This window comes from Phragmites australis, chromosome 1, assembly GCF_958298935.1.
Source record: "Phragmites australis chromosome 1, lpPhrAust1.1, whole genome shotgun sequence".
In the NCBI taxonomy this organism is placed as follows: Eukaryota; Viridiplantae; Streptophyta; class Magnoliopsida; order Poales; family Poaceae; genus Phragmites; species Phragmites australis.
Genome location: NC_084921.1, coordinates 48,256,083 through 48,275,413, shown reverse-complemented (window position 1 = coordinate 48,275,413; position 19,331 = coordinate 48,256,083). Strand labels below are relative to the sequence as shown.

The following is a 19,331-nucleotide window of genomic DNA, read 5'->3' as shown; positions in this document are numbered from 1 at the left end:
TAAGGACGGAAAGTTCGTGCTGATTTTTTACTGCTTCTCTCCCCAGTTTCTGGTGATAATGATTACTTCGTATTGCCTATGGCATTGAGCAGTAATCTTGGCTGATTTGTTGTGCGTAGCCAGAACGCACCGATCCCTGCAGACTGCGCTATAAATGTTTGAAAAATACTTTATCCATGAACACTTTACATGACACCTGCTAAGCCCAACGTACGGTTTCATGCGGAACGTGTCAAAAACTCACAAGATTGTTTTGTGCGGTAGACATGTTCTGCGGTGTGACTGAACTAGTTGTTTGGAAGATAAACTTATTTTAGACGAATGCAACAAATGCCTCTTTTCAAGGGGAAAACACGCTTATTTATATGGCAAGTTGCTGCTGTGGAGACTTCTTTTATCGATGTTTGTACAGTATGGTACATGCACCAACACCATGCTACCTGTTTCGCACTGAAGACGGCATTCCTGCTTCTGCGAAAGCATTGCGTTGCATGCAGACGCAGCGCATAGGTCGACGGACTTTTTGTAGCATGTTAGCAAGTTGCAAGGGGAGCTTTTTGTAGTTTCATTCCTATCATGGTTCAGTTAGTTCAGCCAGGACTTCCCTTCAGAACTAGCTATGACAAATCCGTCCATGCACTAAGAATAACACCTGAGTCTCATAGGACTAGTTCGGCGATGAGTGGCATTGCCGACGGTGATCACAATGCAAGGCACCACCATCAGATCTTCTCTACAAATCCAAATCTTTCTTGGATATTGCTGAATGCATGAATCTTTCACTAAACAAAATTGTTTGATTCTAACAAGATGGTCGAGAGAATCTCACTATTCCATCCATATATTGGAATGTTTATCTTAGAATATATGAGCTTAGTCTATAATATTTGTATGATTTTAAATAAATTTTAAAAACTCAACCATGTGAGAAAAGTGTGTATTCTTTAATCTCATCTTACTAATAAAAGTGGGTAGAGACTAACTTAAAAGGATGTCTCTCATTCACCCACTTAGCATGTATATATAAGATGACTTGAAGAACATGCGTGCGTGCTCGCTCGCCTCACCACTTACATGAACAACAAGATCGCTCCAACAACTTATGATCCTAGCTTGATACTTTGAAAGAATAAAAGAATTGCTAGAGATCAACTAAGATACTAACAAATAATTGGATCACTCATGTACCTAGCTAGTGCTACAAGACATGACATCTCATTTGCTGTGAGCAAATTAAGCCGGTTTACTTTTAACCTGGGTGATGATTATTGGCATGCGCTACATGTTAGGTACTATAAATTTTAGACTTTACTATACTGGGTATCTATCAGTACTGAAAGATTATAATGATTCAAATTGAATATCCGATATTGATGAGATAAAGGCCACAAGTGGATATGTATTCACTCTTGATGGTGTTGTTGTTTCATGGAGGTCTTGCAAACAGACCATATTGACGAGGTCAACCATTAAAGCAGAACTCACAGCGTTAGACACCACCACTGTTGAGGTGGAATGACTGCGTGAGCTCTTGATGGATTTGTAAATGGTCGAAAACCGATACCGGCTATCCTTATAAACTGTAATAATCAAATAACTATTGTCAAAGTGAACAGTTCTAAAGACAATATGAAATCCTCAAGACATGTAAAGAGAAGATTTAAATCTGTTAGAAAATTAAGAAATTCCGGAGTGATAGCGTTGGATTATATTCAACGACTAAAATTCTGACAGATCAATTTATAAAAGGACTATCATGAAATATGATAGATAATGCATTGAAAGAGATGGGTATAAGCCCCATATGAGTTATGCGGTAGTGGTAACTCAACCTATGTGATCCCATGAATTAGACCATGGAAGAACAAGCTATTGGTTAATTGAAGGAGAGTACTACGCAACTCACTCGAGTAAAGATGCAAGACTCTCGAAATCTATAAGGCAGGTTGGTTATTGGCTTAATGTGATATGTTGGTTTTAATTAGCGAAGATGCTAACCTACAGGACATTCTTGAAAGAATACACCTATACGAAACCTAACTGCTGGTCGCAGTCTATGAGACTTAGGTGACCTCTAATAAACTCGTGAAGAGACCATGTAATATGACTTATATGCTCCATCCAAGGGGTTGTCTATTAGCAGCCAAGTATCAGTTATGATTTCAAGTGAAACTTGTTTGCACAAGACATGCAATTCAAGGTTTAATCTATTGTCTAAGTTGTGAATGAGTATAGCTTGATGTTCTAGGTGGATGTTCAACTTAACAGTCTTCACTAAAACACTGGTATATCAAACAATATTGAGAAAAAAGACAAATATTTGTTGACTTTGAGATCAGGTGGGGGATTGTTAAAATATATGGGCTTAGCCCATTATATTTGTATAATTCCAAATAAATTTTAAAAATCCAACTATGTGAGAAAGGTGTGTATTTTTTAGTCCCATCTTGCTAATGAAAGTGGATGGATATCAACTTAAAATGATTTCTCTCCTCAACCCACTTAGCATGTGTAGATGAGAGGACTAGAAAAACACACGCGCATGATCACTCGCCTCGTCGAGCTTAGATGGGGCCAAGTCGGGAGCAGAGGGCGCGGGCGCATGACACCTGCGTGAATGGTTCATTGAAATTGGGTCCAGTTGCTTGCGCAGGTCTGACCTCCTTTTGTGGTTTCTTTCTTTTTATTGTATGGGTAAACGAATAAATATATAGAAATCGTGTTGGTCAAGACTCCGATCGTGGCACCGTAACTGTATCCGATCATAGTGTGTCTTAACCAATGCAACTCTCTCTCTATATATATCTGCTAGCTGCCGCACAAAGGAGAGATGCGAGACACCACATACAATTAGGGTTTTGCTAATTTTTCTCCACTGCGCCATTGCACGTAGTCTATTCCACCCACTACGCTGACATGTACCAACGAACGAGAGAGCAGGTTTCCGGATCCTGCACCGACGAACAGGAGAGCAGGTCGCCCTTAGGATCTTGCACCGGGAGAGAACGAATAAGGTTTTTAGGAAACGCTCATTACAACTACTCACGATCTGCTTCCTCTACATCATCGCGATCTACTTTGACTACTTCTTTATCATCACCTATTGGATCGACATCAATGGTCTCTACATCGACTACTTCATCTTCATCAACATCTACTGCATCGAGCATCGACACCACAGGGGAGTCTGCATCTTATGTTGCCATCGTGTACATATCTAAATCCTACTTGAGTACTTAGTTGGGTACATCTGCAGGTCGAGTATCTAGTTGAATATCTTATCGAGGATATGCTCTAGTCGATGCGTGTTGAGACTTGTTGAATCCTATTCGATACTAGTTGAATTTAGTCAGGGCTAGTCGGAACACGGTCGTTATGAATTATTTACATTTATTCTTATTCTTTTTATATCAAAAATTAAATTAAATTAAATCTAAAAGTGGTATTACTTTCAGCAGTTTCTTTTCCGGCGTTTGACAACGTAACTCCCACTTCACGATATCTTGGGGCAACACCAACCATGACATTTGACCAGAGAGTTGATGGCTACTTCTTCTCGGCAGCGCGAAAGATAGGATTAGAGCACCTAATATTGATGAACAGATCGTAGAAGTACTAGACAAGATACATGTGGGCTGGGTACATGCCGCCATCAGGTTTGACAATGGGAATCGCGTTTTTGACAATTGATGCCTGAGATCTGAAAAGAGAACTCCGGGAGGCACAATGTGCTGCCGTCTGGGTCTGTGGGAGACGTCCTCTGCGGATTGACGACTCATGGAGTCGTCATGGGCTGCCAAAGCTATACAAGCAAAATTTGGGCTGGTGTTCTTCTTTCGTGACCTGCTAACGTATCTAGACCAAAACCGGAGCTGCGGGCCGGCCGCTCAGGTGCGCACACCCAACTTTGCTCGGGTCCGTTCTCAAAAGCAGGCGGGCGTGACGAGCACGGCGCATGGCGTTCCTTCTCCTCATGTTGCTCCGGCAGCACAGTAATTCGTCAGCATAGCGGTACTTGGAAACACGAGGTGCTGCTCATAATCTGCTTCCTTCATCTCCTCGACGTGGAGGAGGGCGCGCGTCGGTTTCCCCACGGCAAACGCACGAACCCAAAGTCGCGGGTGGCATGAGGCTCATCACGCACACACGAAGCGAACACAAGGCACCGATGCAGTGGCTCAGGCGGTGCTCGATAGATTGTGTAAACAAGTGGAGTAGCTCAGGAACCAAAACTTATTTTCAGGGCACGAGGCAACTACTGCATGCATCTCCGTTCGCGGACCGACCGGCGAAACGAGAATGGATGAGACTAGATCACTAGAATGCCTTGTCACTGTCACTACGCACTCGGACTACAAACTGACAAAGTGCTTCCATCCCTAACCTCCTCAAGTTTTCTCGGATCAATTAAGCACGTCGATCTTACGGTCGCCGCGCGTATGAAGGCCGCGAAGGAGAGGATGCTAACGTCTCCGGCACGTCGCACATCTTGCTTGACCCGGCAGTCCATTGTCTCTTCGTCAACGATTCCTCTTATCCTGTTTCCTGCTAGATTGCTGCTAGCTTCGTAGCATTTGTAATTGCATAGACGTGTTCGACGGAATTTTATTGGTCCGCAGCATGCTCCGAGGCCTAAGGGCATGGATACTAGATGATCATGAAAGAAAACAGTGTTAAATATCTACATAAAAATTAAAATAAAAATTTTAATATTAACAAAGACTGTATATGTTTAAATATAATTCAATATCTTCTTAGTACTAATATAAATAATCATATTTAAGTAAGTATCTTATATTGTAAAAAAATGCGATAATAAAAACATTGATATTATTTCATATATATATATATAAAAAAGGGCATAACATACAAAATCCAAATATATATGACCCATCGTCATGTATATTCCAAGTATAGGACATCATGTAAATAAATTGAATAATTGTGCTCTCAGATATATTATAACAATTGGCCTCAAGACTTTTACGGTCCTGCTCCCTAATTATCCTAGCAAGAACACATTAATTAGACAGTATTTCTAAGATCTCAACTAGCAAAATAACCTTTACTTAATTCTCAAGTTCTAGAGGCTTATTAACACCAGTGCTGCAGTGCAATGCAAAGAGCACATAATCAGCACAGAGGAGCAACATAGCCGAGACAAAGATGAAATAGAACTATAAATTGCAAAGACAGTAAAAGCAACTTGAGCTATAAATCCATCTAGAGCATATATGTGAAAATACTTGGATATCACTGCAGCACTAGATCAAAGATAATGCTAACCAACAGCAAGCTGGTGACCTAACTCAACAAGAGTATCACAACGTGTTTCAACCAGTAACACTCATTGTCCAGCCTACATATTCTTCAAGATTCAACCAAACAACATGAGAATTTACAGGTATGTGCTAGTGTACTCAACAAACACGTCCAATTTCAGAATTTAAACACATCATCAAGTAACATGTATAAGTACCTACTATCCAGATCACAGAAAGGGCAATACTCATAGAGAGAGCAGCTCAAATGCACTGAGAACCGAGGCAAGGCACGTCACTTTTGCCGCTATCTCAGAAATCGTATTCGCCGCCGTTGCCGCCAGCAAGGAAGACGAAGATACAAGGTCTCACCACACCGCGTCGGTGTGTGCAGGCGAGCCTCGGCAATCACAGCTTCAACGAGCACCAACAAGAGAGTTCCTGCACCGAATCTCTCCACACACCAAAGCTCCAGAACCAAAGCACGAGCTCCCCTCAGCTCCGACGGAGATGGCAACCAAAATAGTGAGAAATCCATGGAGAACAGAGGGAAAACAAAGGGAAAAGTTGTTTTTTGTGTGCAGACAGAGAGAGGAGCCGACCACCATCATATAGGCGGCGGCGACGCCATCCAATCCCCCACGCACCCGAAGGAAGTAGAGGGCGGTTACGCCGCCACCTCTCATGCAGCACCACTCGCGCCTCTCTCTCCCTTTCACGCGATTTTCCTAGGCGTGAGCCCTAGCTGCCCTGATGTCGCCCCCATGAGACCACCAAGTGGGCTTGGGCCGCACACAGGCGAATGGGCCACCAAGGAAAAAGGCCTAAAATGGTAAAAAATTTATGCAATTCTCAACAATCCCCACCAAAAAAAATTAATGCTGGAGTTATCAATTTGATATACAGGATTTGAGTAACAAGTACCTTTCGGGTTTGAACAAGTTAACTAGTTGTGTATGAATTGGCTCACACAGAATGAGGAGGACAACACCTTGATCCTCAGCCTTGGTGTGAGAGCCCCCTTATTTACAACACTTTGTAGGAGGCTATTTTTGCCGTAACTCTCAGGTTGAATGTTACAGTCATGTGCATGTACCTTCATTCATGAGTGTCACCAAGAGAAGTACACAGCTTCTATATGATTGCGACCACAAAATCACATTCACATAGGTGAATTCTTCTAGATGTCCTGTAGGACGACATCTATTGCCATACAACACTGAATTCATTCAGAGCCAACGACTCTCCCTGTCCTATAGAAGAGCAAAGCAACAAATAGGATTGATTTGCTCTTATATCTACACAGCTTGTTTTCCTAGAGCCTAGTTCATGGGATCTCCGATCTCCTAGGATAGGTTACTATCGGTTTGAACCTTATCAGTGGGTAATAATCTCATTCCACTTGATGCTACTTGAATGACTATTCTACTCATTCATTTTGTGAAAGGATATGCAAGATTCCTTTCAGACTAAATATAATCTACAGCGATTGTACCCATCTCTACTGTATGTCTAAGTAACTTGAGTCATCGTTTTATATGCTTAAAAGTCTTCATATTGTCCTTCCTACTCTTCACCTTAACCAGAACGGTTTGGTTATCGCAATAGGTGAGAACGACCGGAATTGGTTTATCCAATATCGACATGTCAGAAATGAGCTCTTGTATCCATTCTGCCTCTACGGCTACTGAGTCAAGCGTTACTAGCTCAGCCTCCATAGTGGAGAGAGTAAGGATGGTCTATTTAAATGACCTCTAGGACACAGCTCCTCCTGCTAGAGTGAAAACATATCCATTCGTAGTTTTATGTTATCCAAGTTACTGATCCAATTGGAATCACTGAATCCCTCTATGACTATAGGATGGCCATCATAATGAATCCCTAGGTTCTTTATCCCATTCAGATACTTAAGTATCCTCTTCAGTACTATCTAATGATCATCTCCTAGATTGGATGTATAACGACTCAACCTGCATATTGCATATGATATGTCAGGCCTAGTTGCGTTGGCCAGGTACATAAGGGAACCTATCACCTGTGAATATTTTAACTAGTCTTTTCAATGACCTGCATTTTTCTTCAGCTTAGCATTTGGATCATAGGGCGTAGCTACAGGCTTACAGTCTATCATATCAAAATGTGTAAGCACATTTTCCACATAATGGAATTGACTTAAAGTTATCTCATTCTCGCCCTTTAACAACTTAATGTTTAAAATTACATTAGCCTCTCCTAGATCCTTCATATCAAAGTTCTGAGACAGGAAAGACTTGGTCTGATTAATCATTTCCATGCCTGCCCCAAACAGTAATATGTCATCCACGTATAAAACACAGAATGACACCTCAACCCCCACCATAGAGATAGTACACGTACTTATTAGCTTCATTAACACAAAAGTCGACCAAGGTCAGTGTAGTATCAAACTTTCCATACCACTACTTAGAGGCATGTTTAAGACCATACAGGGATTTGATTAACCTGCATACTTCACTCTCATGTCCTATTATCATGAATCCATCTGGTTGTTGTATATAAATCTCCTCATCCAACTCTCCATTGAGGAAAGCAGTCTTGACGTCCATCTGATGCACAAAGAGATTATGCAAAGCAGCCAGTGCTAAGAGCACGCGGATAGTGGGCAATCTGGCAACATGAGAATATGTATCAAAATAGTCCTCACCTTCCTTTTGCGTAAAACCCTTAGCTAGTAGTCGGGCCTTCTGCTTTTCTATAGTATCATCAGGTCTGTGTTTTCTCTTTAAGATCTATTTGCAGGCGACCGACTTGCAGCCAACTGGGAGGTTTGCTAACTCCCAGGTTCCGTTAGTGATGATCGAATCCATCTCACTACAGACTGCTTCCTTCTAGTACTCCACTTTTGAAGAAGTGTGTGCCTCTAAAAGGTTTCGTGGTTCATCATCCATGACACATGTGACAAAGTCATCTTCCAGTGATTTTTCAGTTCTTTGCCTCTTGCTTCTCTTAAGTTCCAATTTAGAAACTGTGTCAATGACACTCTGAGGAGCAGGGTCATCAACAAAAGATCCGGGATATTATCCTCTTTTGCCCACATAAGAAAGATGTGCTCAAAGAATGTCGCATCCTAAGACTCTATTATCGAGTTGACGGTAATATCTGAGACTTCAGAATGGACCACTAGGAATCTATAGACGGTACTCTGGTGTGCGTACCCTAGGAAGACACAATCAACAGTCTTTGGTCCTAATTTTCTTTTCTTCAGCAGGGGAACATGTACTTTAGCTAAACAGCCCCAAGTACAAATAAAGGACATATTCGGTTTCCTCCCCTTCCATCCTTCATAAGGGGTTACCTCGCGATGACGAGGAGCGACCCTGTTCAGGACATAGTTAACTATGAGAACAGCCTCACCCGACCATGAGTTAGTCATACCAGAACTTTATAACAGGGCATTAACCAAGTCATAGATTGTTCAATTCTTTCTCTCGGCTATTTCGTTAGCCTGTGGTGAGTATGGTGGTGTAAACTCATGAATTATGCCACTTCCTTCACAAAAATAGGAGAAATCTCTGGGAATATATTCCCTACCTCTGTCAGACCTCTGTCTCTTTATTGTCTTTCCCAGCTGGTTTTCTACCTCGACCTTATAGATCTTGAAGTATTATAATGCTTCATACTTTGTTATAAGCAAATAGATACAACATAACTTAGTAGCATCATCTATAAGAGTAAAGAAGTATCTTTTGTCATTCTCAGTTAAAATTCTATTTATTTCACACAGATCAGAATGGATCAGCTCAAGTGGCGAGGTGCTTCTCCCCTCGACTGAATGAAACGGCTTGCGAAGCTGCTTAGCATGCACACATACCTCGCACTTATGGCTCTTGTCATAATTATATGAGGGAATAAGATCCATCTTGCACAAACGCACTATTGCTTCATTATTAACATGACACAGATGAGAATGTTAAATATTAATGTTCTTATTAGAAAATGTTTGCAGAACTATCAAGAACATAAATGCGAAACATGCCCCCACAATCGTAGCATTTTCCTACAAACGACCCATACCTGATCAACACTACTTTATTTGACTCGAAGACTAATTTATTTCTTACTGGCACAACATTGATCCGCTGAGTAGATTACGGGTCATGACAGGCAAAAACATCACGTGCTACGGGACAAGAGTCTTATCGGAAGTCAGCTTCAGGCTCACTTGTCCTACTCCACGTACTGCTGCCGAGACCCTGTTCCCCATCAGTATGGATCCATCATCTGTGCCCTAGAGAGAAGTAAAACACGTCTGATCAGCACAAATATACCTTGTAGCACCTGTATCAACCCACCAACTTACTGGTGAATTTGCTATAAAGGCCTCAGATACATGCCCACTAGTGGAGTAGCCTTTGCCAGTATCATCGGTCATTGCAACCGCCACATGCGCTTAGGCTTTGGCTGCCTTCTACTGCTCAAGTGTCGGTCCCTTGCCCTTAGGATTGCGGCATATGTTGCCCTTGTGATCCAACCCATCGCAGACGTAGCAGACAATCTTGGGCTTCTTCTTCTTCTTCATAGCAGTAGCCTTCAGTCAAAAAAATTAGGCTTGGCCTTCTCTTTCTTCACATTCTTCCCAAGATGGTTCTTGTGCTCGACAAGGTTAACTTGAGCGGGCGCCTTCGCCCCACCATAGCTTGTCTTAGACCCCCTCCTCGATATTAATAGCAACAATGAGCTCATTAAAAGTCACGCCACGAAGTAGGCAGCTTGGCTAGAATGGCATTAACTTAAAAATTCTTAGGGAGGACACAACCGTATTGGCCTAAGTTTTTTTGCACGATCAGTTGCAACTCATGGATTTGTTCCATGACTGATCTGTCATCTCCCATTCGAAAGTTCAGGTAGCTTGCCACCATGGAGGACTCGTTGCCGTTGTCACTATCAGCATACTTGTCATTCAGCTCCGTCCACACCTTTCGTGCTTCCCCAAAGTTCACGTAGACGTTGAAGAGCCTGTTCGATAGGACAACCAATTGTCGTGCCAAGGCAGAGGCATTAGTCTTCTCCCAACAGGCCCTTAACGCGTTGAGACGCGTTCTTTCGACCTCGTGTTGTATGGCTTCACCCGGAGGGACGGGCGGCTCTTCAGTGAGGACCAAAAAAATCCGAGCTCCATCAACCATAGCCTCATTCGGGCCTGCCAGCGCTTAAAGCCGGTCCTATCAGAACTTCTAGACATAATTGTGTTCGAGGACGACGATGATAGGACAGAGCTAGAACTAGCCATCTCAGAAGCAATAAGATTTCTATATTGTTGTAAAAAATACGATAATAAGAGCATTGATATTATTCCATATATATATAAACAAGATCATAACTTACAAATCCAAATATACATGACCTTTGAATGAAACAATAGGAAAACACGACCATCTGTATCCATCATCATGTATATTCCAAGTGCAGGATAATAGGTAAATAAATTGAATAATTGTGCTCTCAAATATATTATAACAATTGGCCCTAGGACTTTTATGGTCTTGCTCAATAATTGTCCTAGCAAGAACATCATCAATTGGATAGTGTTCCTAAGATCTCAACTAGCAAAATAACCTGTACTTATTCTCAAGTTCTAGAGGCTTATTAGCACCAGCGCTGCAGTGCAATGCCAAGAATACAGAATCGGCACAGAGGAGCAATACCGTCGCAAAGATGAAATAGAACTATAAATTGCAAAGACAGTGAAAGCAACTTGAGCTATCAATCCATCTAGAGTAGATATGCGAAAAATACTTGGATATCATTGTAGCACTAGATCAAAGATAATGCTAACCAACAATAGGTTGGTGACCCAACTCAACAAGAGTATCATAAGGTGTTTCAACCAGTAACACTCGTTGTCTAGCCTACAGATACCACAAGATTCAACCAAGCAACATGGGAATTTATAGGTATGTGCTAGTATACTCAGCAAATACACTCAATTTCAGAATTTAAACATATCATCGAGCAACATGTATAAGTACCTGATGTCCAGATCACATAAAGGGCAATACTCACATAGAGCATCTCAAATGCACTGAGAACCGAGGCAATGCACGACACTTTTGCCGCTCTCCCAGAAATGATATTAGCCACCATTGTTGCCGGTGAGGAAGACAGAGATACAAGGCTTCACCGCACCGCGTCCCCGCGTGCGGACGAGCCTCGGCAACAAACTTTTTTTTTTGCACACCGAGAGAGAAGGAGTCGACCTCCATCATATAGGCGACAACGACGCCATCCAATCTCCCACGCACCCAAAGGAAGCAGAGGACGGTTGCGCCACTACCTCCCATGCGCCGCCGCTCGCCCCACTCTCCCTTTCATGTGATTTTCCCAGCCGTGAGCCCTAGCTACCCTGATGCTGCCCCCGTGAGACCACCAAGTGGGCTTGGGCCACACACAGGCGAATGGCCCACCAAGAGAACCTGGGGAAAAGACCCAAAACAGTAAAAAAAATTTATGTAATTCTCAACATCTTATACTACATTTAAACACGTGTACTACTGCATTTAAGAAAAAAAAATCTAATTTTTTCATAATCATCTCTAAGGGTAACTTTAATGGTTGTAGATAGTAGATAGCTCTTACTACTGTAGAATGCAAAGAGAAAAGAAGTAGATGAGGATATAAATGAAGCTGATGTAGAGAGAAATTTTGCTCACATAGAGAGAAATTTTAAAGAACTGGCTCTTAAAAAAATAATTCTAAATATTATGAGGTATAAAATTTTAGAAACAAAATCTTTTGAAAAACAAAACGTACCGGCCGATCACGATCCAACGCCCAATGCTCAGACCGACACGAAACCCCCGCGTTGCTTCCCTGCTTCCCCGGTCAAAGTCTCCCCACCACGGCGTCGCTAATCTCGAAGCGGATCCGACGCCGCATGGACCCATTACCCCACCTGCCAAAGGCCCTCAGAAAAGAGAGAAGTCTCCACCCCGATCCGTCCGTTCGACCAATTCGCGCACCTCCGCTCCGAGGCCCCTTCGCTCGCTCCCAGATCTCGGCGCGATGGGCCTCCCCGTCGCCCGCGCCCTCCTCCTCCTCCTCGCCGTCGCCGGGGTCTTCCTCCCTCCAGCGGCGGCGGAGATCAAGCAGGAGTCCTTCAAGGACGACTTCCGCCCCTCCATCCTCTTCGAGAAGTTCGGCTTCTCCCACCACGGCTCGGTGTCCATCTCCGTCTCCGGCGTCAAGGCCGCCTCCTCGCGCGCCAAGCCAGACCCGGCGCAGCTCGGTTTCTTCCTCCTTTCCGATGAGGCGCTCTTCGAAGCCATCTACCAGCAGCCGGCGCCCAAGGATCTGAACCCCAACCCCGAGTCCTCCCCGGAATGCGTCCTCTCCAGCCCCTACGTCACGCTGCTCTTCACCTTCGCCGAGCTCGACGGCAGAGATCACTACAACAAGACCTTCCTCATCAGCCACCCCGACGAGTACATCCTCTTCTTCGCCAACTGCGCGCCCGAGACCACTGTCACCATGGAGGTCCGCACCGACATGTACAACACCAACCCAGACGGCACCAAGGACTACCTCTCCGTTGGTCAGGCCCCAGTCCCGGCGATCTACGCCTTCTTCGCCGTCTGCTACGTCGTGTTCTTGGCCGGCTGGCTCTACATCACCCTCTACCGCAACCGCCTATCCGTGCACCGCATTCACCACCTCATGTCCGGCCTGCTTGTCGCGCGTATGCTCTACTGCATCTCGGCAGCCGAGAACCAACATTACATCCGCACCGCCGGGACATCGCACGGATGGGATGTGATGTTCTACCTGTTCCAGCTTGTGAAGGGTGTGATGTTGTTCGCTGTGATTGCACTGATTGGGACCGGGTGGTCATTCTTGAAGCCGTTCCTGCAGGACAAGGAGAAGAAAGTGCTCATGGTGGTGATCCCGTTGCAGGTTGGAGCTAACATTGCTGCTGCTGTGGTTGGTGAGACCGGGCCATTCTTGCAGGGATGGGTAACATGGAACCAGATCTTCTTGTTTGTTGATGTTGCTTGCTGCTGCGCCGTGCTCTTCCCAGTTGTTTGGTCGATGCGTTCTCTGCGGGAGTCATCCAAGACTGATGGCAAGGCGGCCCGAACCCTCGCCAAGCTCACGCTTTTCCGCCAGTTCTATGTCGTCGTGATTGGATACTTGTACTTCACTAGGATCATTGTGTATGCGCTCAAGACAATCACCAACTACAAGTACAGATGGGTGAGTGTTGCGGCTGAGGAGGTGGCCACCATGGCATTCTACTTGTTCATGTTCTACATGTTCAGGCCAGCTGAGAGGAACCAGTACTTTGCACTCGACGACAATGAAGAGGAAGCTGCAGAGCTGGCGCTCCGTGAGGAGGAGTTTGAGCTCTAGAGAATTATGAGGGATGCTAAATATCATGGGAATACAGCCATCTTTGGTTCAATTTCTCCTAGATGTGTTGTTGATCATACTATACAGATTCAGGGTTTAGCTTATATTTGTCTATGCGTTGTGGGAAATCTTCTTTTCTACCCCCATCTTTTAGCTTCAGAAGCTGCCAGTGGGACTTCTGATAACTGGATTGCTTGTGTTGCAAACTAGGGGAATTTAATAGCTGTTGTCATTTTGCCTAGTCTCAACTTCGCTTCTTCTTGCTTTTTCATTGTTCTGTTTCTGTTATGAGCAGAGGATTTTCTTGCTATGGGACAGCATTGATAAACTTTCTTGGTTCCGGAATTCAAATGACGAGAAGCCATTTCTTTTCTGGAGGCAGGTTCTGATCGTTATTGACAATTAGTGACGTGGAAGGGGATACAACTATGCTAAGGTGGCGTTCTTGTTCTTGCACTGCTATCCAGCTGTTAAGATTCTTATATATGACTGGGTACCTGTTGAGATGTGATCGCAACCCTTGTAACTGTTGTGTAATAATTGTTCCTTCTCTATTACACCGGACAGTAGAGGTATTTATAGGTATATTTTAACCACTCTTTTGATCATTATATTTTTATTTATTATTCACATGGATATTCCTTGACACTAGGAATATCTCGGAATATTTCTAGAGTATTATAGTCAGACACTAGGAATATCTCGGAATATTCCTAGACTATTATAGTCATTGTGCGCATATGGTACCTTATGCAGCCTAATCCTAACACGTGTCACAGAGGGATCCATGCCGAGCCCTTCGCCAGAGCTGCTAGTGATCTTCCTCTGGCAACCTCCTGGCTAGGTTTTGGTTAACTTGTAGGCTTCTTTTTAGATAAGACTCCGCTTCATCGCCGAAGATCCTTATGTCGCATCTCTTCGGCTTTAGGTTTTTGTTGTACCATTCGTCCTTTGTGTCACATCACATTCCTTCGTTGTTACGTACTCGCCGTTGGGCTTTGTCACTACTTTTGTCCTTCGGTCCTCACCTATGAGATTCATTCCTTGAGTATAACTCCTGTGGAGCATAAAGGAAAATATCTACACTTTTACGTTAGCCTTGCTACTTTGCTTTTTAGATTGACTATTGTGACCAAAGTTAACGAAGGAGAAACAAAGCTGTACCATTCTCCCACCAGTACCAAATGACCACCTATAGACATCCACATATTGAAATCACCGGTAAGTGACAATAGGCCCGGAGAGGCATCTTGTCAGCAACTCAGCACGCTTCTTGATGCATACTGTAACTCATGTTAGTCATCTGTGCTCTCACCCTGGAAATAGCAGGCCATATGTGAGCTATCCTGTTTCTTTGCTCGGGTTCCTTCTCTGAATTATGTTTCTTGTTCTGAACAAAGTTATGAGGTGATTATCAGATTTAACCTTCGTGTAAGCTGTTGGCTTTCAGGTAAGGGGACATATCTAGTGAAAATGGGCTAAATGTTGGAAACATGGAAATTTTGTTGCAAACATTGTTTTGATTTGTTGGAACATTCGGTCTTCACAACATTTGCAAACATCAGGTCTTCGCAACATTGTGTATCTTGATTGTTGACAATTGATATCCCGATAGTGCATTAATCTGGGTGTTGTGGGGTTTCCATTCTTAGCTGGGCTTTCAGAAAGTGAATTTCAGATACTCATGATACTTGAGTCTGAACATGTGAGAGGACCGATGTGGAGCAGACTGACAAAGGAGATGCTCCAGATTGTCTCAGGACCGGCACAATATACTCGTCAACATTCTATTGTGTTTGCATCGTCTTTTGCAGCGACTTTTTTCATTCGAATCTGGTACGCAGTACAGGACAGGCTAAACAACGGGATACTCAGGCCTAAAAAAATAACGGGATACTCCATGTGCACACTTTCAAGCCAGTTTCGGGCACAAGAATTTCACGAGGAACAGAAAACGCAGGAAGCTCGCGTCGAACTTAGCCTTCAACGATCACCATCTCTGCAGTGTAATGTGGTTCTTGGGTGCTTCTGCTTCTCTGCTTCCGAAACAGATGCGTTGCATCGACCGGTGAGACGATTTCGTTTGCTGATTTGGGTTTAGCGGTGCTGCTCTGACCACAGCGGCTGGAGAAGTCTGGGCTTCGTAACCTCCGTCGCCATGTTGACCTTTTGAGGTAGGGATGAAAACGGACGGGAACGGTCGGGAAAACCCTCTAACCATTTTCGTTTTCACATTTTCTCAGCCGAACGAAAACGAAAACGGGATAGACGGGAACGGAAACGGTCGGGACATAATCGGATGGTCGAAAACGAACTAATCCGATAGGAAAAATGGCGGTATCGGTCGGGATTCGAAAAACACAACGAAAACAAAAACCCACAAAACCATCAAGATGTGTCAACATGTATAAGTTTAACATGACTACAATAAATACATCATCCATGCTTAGTGAGATAACATGTGATATAACATAACGATGACATGTATATATTTAACCACACAAACAATAAGTCTCAAATAGATATATAAGTGAACGATAGTACAAATATCCATACAACCATATAAAGTCTTAACATAATAACATCGAACCACTAGTCCACCACAACGTCAACATATGACAATAATAGGACAATAAAACATGAACATAAACATTCTTCAATCACTCTCGGCCTACAGCTGCTCATAATCATTCATCACATCTGGATCACTTGCTATTTCTTCTTCTTTCTCCTGTAATTTTACAATGCATGAAAAAAGGACATGTTAGTCAGGCTGTACATGAAGAACAAAAAAAAAGAGCATAGCTAGAGAGCGAGTGTGTGATCAGCTTCGGACATCTATGTATCAATATGCACCTCCAGCCTTGTACCATGAGAGGATAGCATAAGTATGGTAAGTACCTCATGCATCAGTTTATTAGAAATGGTCTCTAGAACCTCGAGATCATCCACAATGGAAGAAAATTTCTTGGAATCTAAAAAATCAAACAAAGACACATACATCATATGCAATGACAAAGAAAATAACTAATTAATGCATAATTATAAATGGCAAACTATTTAAATTATCACCTTTTCTTCCTGCAGCTACCCAATCTTTGGTGCAAATTAATGCTTGTACCATCTCAGGATCAAGACGGCTGCGATAAGGATCAATGACACGGCCACCAGCACTAAAGGCAGACTCTGAAGCAACCGTTGACACTTGTATGGCCATCATATCATGGGCAATTTGTGAAAGAATAGGATAATCTTCTGTATGGTTCTTCCAATATGCTAAAATGTCAAATTGGCTCTGCTTCAAAAGTGGCTCTGCCATGTATTTGTCCAACTCACTTAGGCCATCTCTATCAGGGCCACAATCATCATATAAGAAGCTTTCTAGTTCATCATTTCTATTTCCCATGAGCTCATCTACTGGGTTTGTAGGTTCATTCACATTACTCTTTCCTTTTGATGATATAGGTGCAGAACTAGCGTAAAATTGATACACCTTCTTTACAACACTAACAAACTCTTCAAGGTGAACTTGATACAAACCACCATAGAACTTTCTCATGTAAAATTCTACAAGCTTTTTTTTTTACCTAGGATCAAGGAAGCATGCCACTGCAAGAGCAGTACTAGACTTGTTCCAATATTTCTCAAACTTTGTATCCATAGCAGTTGCCATTTCACTTAAGCCTCACAAAAGCAGGCTTGTAGTACAAGGCATCACTCAGCATCAGATAGATTGAATTCCACCTAGTTGAAACATCAAGTGAGAGACCCTTCGTTGTATCCAACCCACACTCAGTGGCACACTTTATGAGTTCCTCCCACTGCAACGGAGAGCCCTTTACAGCTAGTACAAGTGCTTTAATCTTCTCAATTATTTTTGCAATTACACTTAGACCATCTCTAGCAACCAAATTGAGTATGTGGCAGGCACATCTCACATGAAAAAATATACCATCACAAACTAAAGAAGCATGAACATCCTTGAGATCAGTAATTATGTCGTTAACTGCCACTTCATTTGCACTAGCATTGTCCAAAGTTAATGCAAACAATTTCTTCTCAATGTACCACTTGACCATAAGTTCAGAGAAGGTCTGTGCCAACTTCTTACCAGTATGTCGTCCTTCTACATGAAAGAAACCCGTAATTCTCTTCTGAATATGCCAATCATCATCTATCCAATGAATGGTGACACACATGTATGATTTGTTTTGACATGATGTCCACATGTCCATGGTTGCACTAAAGCGGCAATGAACATTTTTAAATTGTGCATACAATTTATCCTTTTCTTCCAAATATATGTCCATGATTTTCTTTCTAGCAGTAACACGAGACTTGATTGGAAAGTTAGGGCGCAATGATTTAATAAACTCAACAAAGTAATCATGCTCAACTATATTGAAAGGATACTCATGCATGATTATTGCCAAATACAATTTCTTGAGACTAGCTTCCTGATCATACCTGTAAGGCTCAACAAAAGTAATGTCTTTTCCATGATCCTTTTCCACTTTGAGTTGTTGCTGCCCTTTTACTATACTATGAGCTGACTTCAAATGGTTCTGAAATCCGGATGTTCCATGATAGCTCTCAGCCCTATATTTGGACTTGCAATTTGGAAAGTTGCAATATCCCCAGCACTGCTCATACTTCTTCCCATTCACCTCTACTATATCTGTTTTCTTGGTAAAGTACTGCCAGACATCAGATGTGCACTTCTTCTGCCGCTTTGTAGTTGTCTGAGATTCTGCTCTATCATCAACAATAACGACATCAGGATTTGGAGCTACATCATCACCCTGCTCTTGTGTATGTGTGCCACTGCCATCGGTCCCAATAGAAACCCTCTCAACTGCAGGTGTTGTAGATGATGCTGACACACCAAGATGTACACTCGAGCTAACACTTTGAACTTCGTTTGCCTTTCTCTTTGGTCCTGACAAGAATCAATAATACAAGAACCAATAATGAGTAATGTCTTATTCCCGTGCTAGATATTACAACAGATTCTTGAATAAAAACACAAATAAATGAACACATGACATTATATCATTGTCATGGGAAATTCGAATGAACACTTTCTAAAATCATCATTTTATTTTCATCACAGTGACTAGCACACTTCCTAATATTTATTTTCTTCACAATGACAGTCAATATCGCAACATTTCATTTTCATCACAATAAAGAGATATATTGCTATGATTGATAGTCATCACAGATTTACCTGCAGTAGAGCTGTCGGTCTTAGCATTGACTGTAGGCGGCGGCGGCGCCTCTAAGAGCAAGCGACCTAAACCAAGATACTTCTCTGGTGGCCTCGAGCTAGAAGGGGTTTCTCCAGTTGGTAGCATCGCGCTGCCACTCACTTCACAAAGCTCACTTGCTACTAGCTCTGGACAAACAAAATGCAAGTGCAAATGTAAGATTACATGGCTAACAAAATCCTGTCTGACATAGAAATACCATTGCAATTTTCTCAAAATCCCCGCTGTCTCAACTTGATTCAATGGAGTGCAAGCATCATTTCACGCTGGAGCGGGCAGCAATTGCTTCTGTCGGGCGCTGCTACCCTGCAGTGGAGGCCGGAGGCGTGCGCAGCAGCGCAGGTGCGCTGGAGCGGGCGGCGTGGCAGGCACCGGCGGCGTGGCAGGCACCGGCGTGGCAGGCACCGGCGTGGCA

General features: G+C 43.1%; 1 protein-coding gene and 1 long non-coding RNA gene across 2 annotated transcripts; one reads left to right on the top strand and one right to left on the bottom strand.

Annotated features, from left to right (window-relative positions):
* The first annotated feature begins 12,206 nt into the window (after window positions 1-12,206).
* Window positions 12,207-13,887, top strand: LOC133924040 (protein CANDIDATE G-PROTEIN COUPLED RECEPTOR 7-like). The gene has a single exon (XM_062369415.1). It carries the CDS (start codon window positions 12,303-12,305, stop codon window positions 13,644-13,646), a length of 1,344 nt encoding a protein of 447 aa, XP_062225399.1. The 5' UTR covers window positions 12,207-12,302; the 3' UTR covers window positions 13,647-13,887.
* Window positions 13,888-16,238: 2,351 nt separating this feature from the next.
* On the bottom strand, window positions 16,239-16,855 carry LOC133890310 (uncharacterized). Its single transcript, XR_009904032.1, has 3 exons — window positions 16,719-16,855; window positions 16,548-16,621; window positions 16,239-16,377 (listed from the first exon to the last, which is right to left on the bottom strand). It is a non-coding gene; the product is annotated as an uncharacterized LOC133890310 (long non-coding RNA).
* Between the last annotated feature and the right edge of the window lie 2,476 nt (window positions 16,856-19,331).